General features: G+C 34.0%; 1 protein-coding gene across 1 annotated transcript; it reads right to left on the reverse strand.

Moving 5' to 3' along the window:
* Positions 1–287: 287 nt before the first annotated feature.
* LOC143549064 (uncharacterized) lies at positions 288–4,826 on the reverse strand. Its single transcript, XM_077040067.1, has 7 exons — positions 4,775–4,826; positions 4,629–4,690; positions 2,394–2,477; positions 2,195–2,249; positions 1,925–2,060; positions 1,793–1,843; positions 288–647 (listed from the first exon to the last, which is right to left on the reverse strand). The coding sequence occupies exons 1-7, from the start codon at positions 4,785–4,787 to the stop codon at positions 548–550; spliced, it is 501 nt and encodes a 166-aa protein (XP_076896182.1). The 5' UTR covers positions 4,788–4,826; the 3' UTR covers positions 288–547.
* Between the last annotated feature and the right edge of the window lie 1,843 nt (positions 4,827–6,669).

Here is a 6,669-nt window from a genome sequence, read left to right on the forward strand (position 1 = left end):
TGTTAAGCGTTATCATGCCAAGTGACTGAGGAGTTGCGAGTACTCAACCTAGTCAAGGATTACTCGTCGACTAATAGGCACATAGGCCCGATTTTTCCAACCATGATACCATATTCCACACATGCAACAACCATACCCAGTAAAATCCCATAAATAGCAGTGCTATAAACAGGGTGGGATGTAAACTAACCATACCTCTATTCCAAGTACAGAGAGGTTGCTTCCAGAGAGACTCTTGGCTCCAATTTATTCTATTTCACACATGATGACTATTAAAAAGAAGGAAGAATAAGAAGTCCCCTATTTATTCTACTTAATATTTATTAATGCAAGCTCCATGAAACAAAATTTCACTCCTCTCCATCTCCATCTAATAAATACTCTATTGTACAAAATTCTCCATGATGTTTCAAACTTGATGCAAATTATGACATTCATTACGCCTCGTGGAATCATGCTATTAACTTACCAAATCGACAAATCTCAGACCTGCGATCTTGTGACGAAAGGGAAAGCAAAATTAGTCTCTTGTAATTCATAATCCAAGTCAACGGGATTTGTAAGCATACATGTAGCTTCTTAGTTTCTTGACTTCCTCAGATGACTCGTTTAGAAGTGTATCCACATAGAGACCAAACCCAGCGCCACTACAACACGAATAATAATTTGTATCATATTAATAAATCGTTTGTTACATTGTTTTTGAGTTAACGTTTAAAATTAAATAGAACACGGGTTTATTACACCAAAATGTAGCCTACTTTCGTCTTTGTATGTATATATGTTTTTTTCTCATTATGTATAAATTTATAAATGTATGCAAGTAGGCCTTCTAAATCCATAAAATGCTGACATGGCATACTACCACGCCACCATAAAACAACACGTCACCATACAATGACAAAATAATGAAAATACTTTGCATTTTGCGTAATTTTAGAAAGACAGAATTACGGTTTTCGTTCTTGTGGTTTGACCAAATCTACGGTTTTAGTCCAATAGTTTCAAAGTTATGTTTTTGTCCAATAGTTTTGTTTACACTTGCAATTATACCCGACCCCATTCACCACATTAACTGTGATCGTTAAAGCTATCTGCGTGCCCCTCACGTGAGGGGCAAGTTTTTCGTTTTTCTCCAACCCCAGACCTAATTCCCAAATCCCAATTTTAATGATCGTCATGGGAGAACAAGGAAATTATATAGGTTTAACGACCAGAGTTAACGGGGTTAGCAGGTCGGTTTTAATTGCAAATGAAAACAAAACTACTAGACGAAAACCGCAAATTTGAAACTATTGGATTAAAACTGCATATTTGGTCAAACCACAAGGACGAAAACCGCAGTTCTCTCTTTTATAAATGTATGCAAGTAACCCAACTCCATTGCACACGATTAAGAATGTGTTCATTAAAAGAAACAATTGTTTTGTAACTTTGTTTAAACGTATAGTTTGAAATAAATAAACAAACAAAAAAAAGGAAAACGAGAGGGGTTATTACGCGCGTTACTTTTAACCGTTTTGTCATCGTGTGTAGGAATTCTTTCTTTTTTCACATGTATGTAAGTAACCTTCTATAACAGATTAACAGTGACGTGACATATAGTCACGTAATCAAGAAATGGTGTTACGCCACCATTTTACCAGCTATAGAAGGTTACTTAGCTAAATGTGTAACTCAATATTGTATGTTACATACAATATGAACAAAGAAAACTTCTTACATAAAATGACCAAAGTGAAAAACATTTTGGTGTAATTAACCGAATAATAATACAAAAGAAAATTAGTACCTCAAGGGACCAAGAGGAAGCCAAATAACATCCCATCGGAATTTAGGCAACCTACAAAACAAACCTCCAAAATTCAGTTTATTAAAAAAAATGATTTTACCATTGTTATATTAAAGCGTACGGTTTTCGTACTTGAACATATTATATAACCAGAAAACCGCTAACAAAACACCAAAGCAGCAAGAGAACCAAAGAAACCGTCTACGATAACGTGATGTATGAAGCAAGCCAGTAATTGCCAATGAGCATATTAAAACTGCAGCCCAGTCTGTCAAATTGAGATGCAAATTTAAAAAAATCGTTGTATCATGTGTAAAACGTCTAAAATACCCTCAGATAAAAAGAAAAAAGATAACACAGGAATCATGCAAAAAAAATGTTAATTTAAGTGAAAAATCAAACCTGCAGCAATTACAATCCATGATTCAATCTCATCCATGAAGTAGGCGTGGTAGCGCTGTTATAAGAACACATTATTATTTTACAACATTCATGCAAAGAAAAATTTAGTGATCAATTAAAGAACTCATGATTACCTAATAAGGCAATAACATAAGTCATTTTTATTTTGTAATTTATATATAGACATCATATAACATACCAATTCCCATGGCATTGTCGTTTGCCCGTGAATGGAGAAAATGAGAAACGCCACGAAGCAACAAAGCCATCCTGCAAACACGCGCTGCAACAAAAGCATAAAACCAAATGTGCATGTTAAAACATATTGTAATAATAAACATGGAAATTACAATACAATTTCTATGTAATGTCATTAATCATTAAAACAAATTTTATAAATGATACCAAAACTATGTTGTAGAATTACAATTAGATGAAAACAAGTTTAAATCCAAACCAAATACCAAATTTGAATTTGAAGTACAACACCATATATCGATATGGGAATTCCAAATTTCCAATACAATGATTTTGAATTGAAAAAATAAAAATAAACATTATTTAAAAGTTGCAAATCGAGCAAAAAAAAGGTTGAAATATTGAACAAAACGCACTCAATACCATGGCTAGTAGGGCTGCTTAAATGAAACGAGCCGAACCAAACCAAACCAAACAAGGTGTTATTCATGTTCTTTCGTTAAGCTTTTATTGGACAAGCGAAAGGTTCACGAACACCTAAGCAAACAAAACTTCTTGTTCGTGAGCGATTCACGAACACAAACGAACGACCACAAATGAACACAAACAATGTTTCATTTGATTTGGCTAACTGAGAATAGTCGATGTCAACGATTCGCTCCTACTACGAAGTTTGTGCTTGTGTTTTTTTTTACATTCATATCCGTATTTTAACTGTACAAATAAACCAATCACATAATACTCATTCACTTATTTTGCTTTATAGTTAACAACTTTGCTTAAATCTATATGATAAGATTAAAAAAGTTTTTAAAATTTATTAAAACCTTTAACAAACAAACAAACACTAACTAACATAAATGAACACATTATCATAGCCTATGTATGTGTTCGTTCATTTAGTTAATCAAATAGAATTCTTGTTCATGTTCATTCATTTGTTAAACAAACTAACATAAACAAACGAACCTAAACAAAATAATATACCCTTTAATAAACAAGCATTACTAACATAAATGGACGTAAACGAACACATTAACGAACGTTCACATAACGAATCGGTTTTGAGTTTCTGATTTTTAATTCCTAGAGCAGTTTGTCAGCCAGTGGTGTTCAGTGTCCAAATTGGACTCGAAAATTCGAAATTTGATTCTATTCTATTCGAATCCAATAATCGAATTCGAATCCAACTTCAAATTTTTGAAAGAACTCGAATTCTGTAATCGAATACGACTCCAAGTCTAAAAATTTCAAAATTTAAATAATTCTATTCGATTAATTCGAGCATTCGAAATTCGTTGAAATTTTCTAACCTTATTATAATCCAAAACCAACACTAAACAATCAAATAACAGTTCAAATGAGGTCAAACTTAAAAATACACAAGGCTCTATAACTAAATGAGCCTTTATTTAAGGCTCGGCTCAAGCTCGAAAAATCTACGCTCGTTTCAAGCTTTTTATCAATTCAATCCAATCCTAGCTCAAGTAGCTCACAAGCAGCTTGGCTCGTTTGCACCCCTAAAGTGATATATTTTTTTAATTCGAACAATCAAACAAATGTATTTATGACCAAATTACCCTCCAATTCCTTGACTAAATTTTTTTTTTTTTGGTTCTTAATCTTTACTTCCTTTCTAGAAAACGTTTGCAATAAAGTGGCAGGCAAACGGGCAACAAGCTGTGTCGCTACCCCCTTTTGAATAGCAAAGTCAATCCTACTAAAAACAAAGCTTTGAGACCTAGGAGTTGTAGAGGTTCCGTGTACGACACGCTGTACCAAACTCAAAAAATTTACAGCCTCTGGGGCCAGGAAACCAAATGTATCAAAACAAATGGGAGAAAGACATGTTGATTAAACAAGCTTCATTTAAGGCTCAGGCTTGGCTCGATCTCGAAAAAGCGAGTTTTTTATCGACCCAAAGTAAGCACCCCCTAAATTGTGATTTTTTAATTCAGTTTTAGCTTGGCTCATTTGCACCCCTAAAAGTGATAAATTTTTTTAAAATTCGAACAATCAAACAAATGTATTTATGACCAAATTACCCTCCAAAACCTTGACTAAACAAGCTTCATTTAAGGCTCAGGCTTGGCTCGATCTCGAAAAAAGCGAGTTTTTTATCGACCCGAAGTAAGCACCCCTAAATTGTGATTTTTAATTCAGTTTTCTTCAAAATTCGATGAATTGGAAGAATGAAAGAAACAATAATAATGTGTAATATTAATGACGAAAATACCCTCCAATAAGTTGACTGTTGAGCTTGAGAGCGTTCAAGTGACCTCACCAGTTCCTCCTGCTCTGTAACCAAATACTCAATTCACCAATTCAATTACATAATCAAAACCCTAATTTTATAAAATAATAATAATGGGGAAATTGAACCTTGGGTATCCATGGGTTGGAAATCGGAGCTTGTCGGAAGAGAGTATTCGTCGTCGGATTTCTTCGCTAATCTCTTCATCCCTTTGATTAATAAGTTTTTGCAGACGAAAATTGTTTGCTTGTTTGTTTTAAGTGTAAGAAACGAATGGCGTGTGACGCGGTTCGGTGCGGTTTTGAGTACAGCTAAACAAAAACTTCGGATTCTTTGGTTTTTGTCATTTGAGTTTGAAAATTTTATGCGGAAAATTGAATATAGGTATAAATAGTTTTGTTAATTGTTAACTAAGTGTGTGTAGTGGGGGCGATAAGTTGGGGCTTTTGGGGCCACAACACCGCCCTTGGATGATAAGTGGGGGAGGGGCGATATAGATTTGTCGTCCATCCTAAGGTAAAAAAAATTATTTTATTCGGTTGAGCAATGGCAAGCCTTTGGGGGAAGATTTTTGGGCTACTACGTCACTACACTCTAAAATAAAAAACGTCTCTCTGCTGACATAGCGCCACATGTCGAAAATCCCTCCATATTGTAGCCCTCCACTACCATAGCCTAACAGACTATTATACATTTGGTTAAAAATATTTGAGTTACATATTTATTCAAAACTTGTAAATTACTTAAAATAAAGAATAAAAAATAAAAGTTTAGGAATTCGGTTCAGTTTTTTCGGTTTCTATTACATGCAAAACCAAAACCGAACATTAGCTCGGTTTTTACAAAAATATAAAACCAAAATGTCGGTTTTTGTTTCGGTTCGGTTTTTTCGGTTTCTTGCACCCCTATTCAATACTAACATTATGAGGTTTCAGGATCCGTACGGTACCAATACTTTACCAAAATTTTGTCTTCGGTATCATACCGAGTATTTTGTGTACCGGTACCCATTTTTTTAGATATCCTGTATCTTTATCTTTTGTACCGGTGCCAAGCTCGTCGTTAGTTTTGGATTTTCTAAATTAAAATGACTATCTTGGTTGAGTCGGACAGACCAGCTAAAATATTGTAACACATGATATTTGTGAAAATTGCATGATAGATCCTTCTAGTTCTAAACTATTTCAATTGGGTCGTTGAGCCTATAAGATATTTACGGTCCAACTGGTTCTTATAGGATTTTTGGGACGAACAAGTAATTATGGATTCTGTAAGCTAGCTTGCAACGACTAGTTGGGTAGGTCGGCAAGACTGGCTAAAAGAATTCAGTTTTGATGGCATTTAGAAGCTTTTTTTCGACGTGTGATAATATTGTTTTTAATGTTTTCAAGAGCTTTGGAAGCGTATTGTAATGATAGATATACGGGTCTGGTGGCATGGTGCTCTAGTTGACTTTCCTCTGGACTTGTGACGTTTCAGATCTATATTGTGCAAGAGGGTTTTAGTCCGGGATTATAATAGACCATAGCAATACACAACCCAGTACAACTATTTAAAAATAATAACACATTGAAGTAGTGATAACATGCTACATTTGAGAATTGAACCAATAATTTAAATGAGAGAAAATAAAGAATCAATTCTTATAGTACAAAGAATAAAGTTTGACTTTGAGAAAATTAAAATAAGAAACAATTAGTGCATGATGTATGTCAAGGCCAAAGCAACCATCATGAGCACACAAGCAACCCCTTGATCAATTGTTGCACCTGTATAATTAATCAGTTCATAAATCAAATATTATATGTACACCTCTAATAATTCCCTTCTTATTTTTATTAAAAATGTAACATTATTACCATTTTACTTAAAATCGACAATTTTATACGTGCTAATTTGATATGACTTTCAAAAGACTCGTTAAAACTAAATTACAAGAGACAGAGAAAAAATACCATCACTTGTAGGAGCTGGGGCGGGAACAGACGCTTGAGCATTGATCATAGAAAGCATCAACAAACAC

The sequence above is a fragment of the Bidens hawaiensis genome, unplaced genomic scaffold (assembly GCF_021521415.1).
Source record: "Bidens hawaiensis isolate Kalapana, Puna unplaced genomic scaffold, B.hawaiensis_p1.1 tig00015393_1, whole genome shotgun sequence".
In the NCBI taxonomy this organism is placed as follows: domain Eukaryota; kingdom Viridiplantae; phylum Streptophyta; class Magnoliopsida; order Asterales; family Asteraceae; genus Bidens; species Bidens hawaiensis.

Bases quoted from the DNA above. Each gene is read 5' to 3' on its own strand.
- LOC143549064 (XM_077040067.1), bottom strand. The intron at 2,478-4,628 runs GTATTTTCGTCA...CTTTTGTTGCAG, and splicing joins AACAGTCAACTTATTGGAGG to CGCGTGTTTGCAGGATGGCT. The intron at 2,061-2,194 runs GTTTGATTTTTC...TCAATTTGACAG, and splicing joins ATGGATTGTAATTGCTGCAG to ACTGGGCTGCAGTTTTAATA.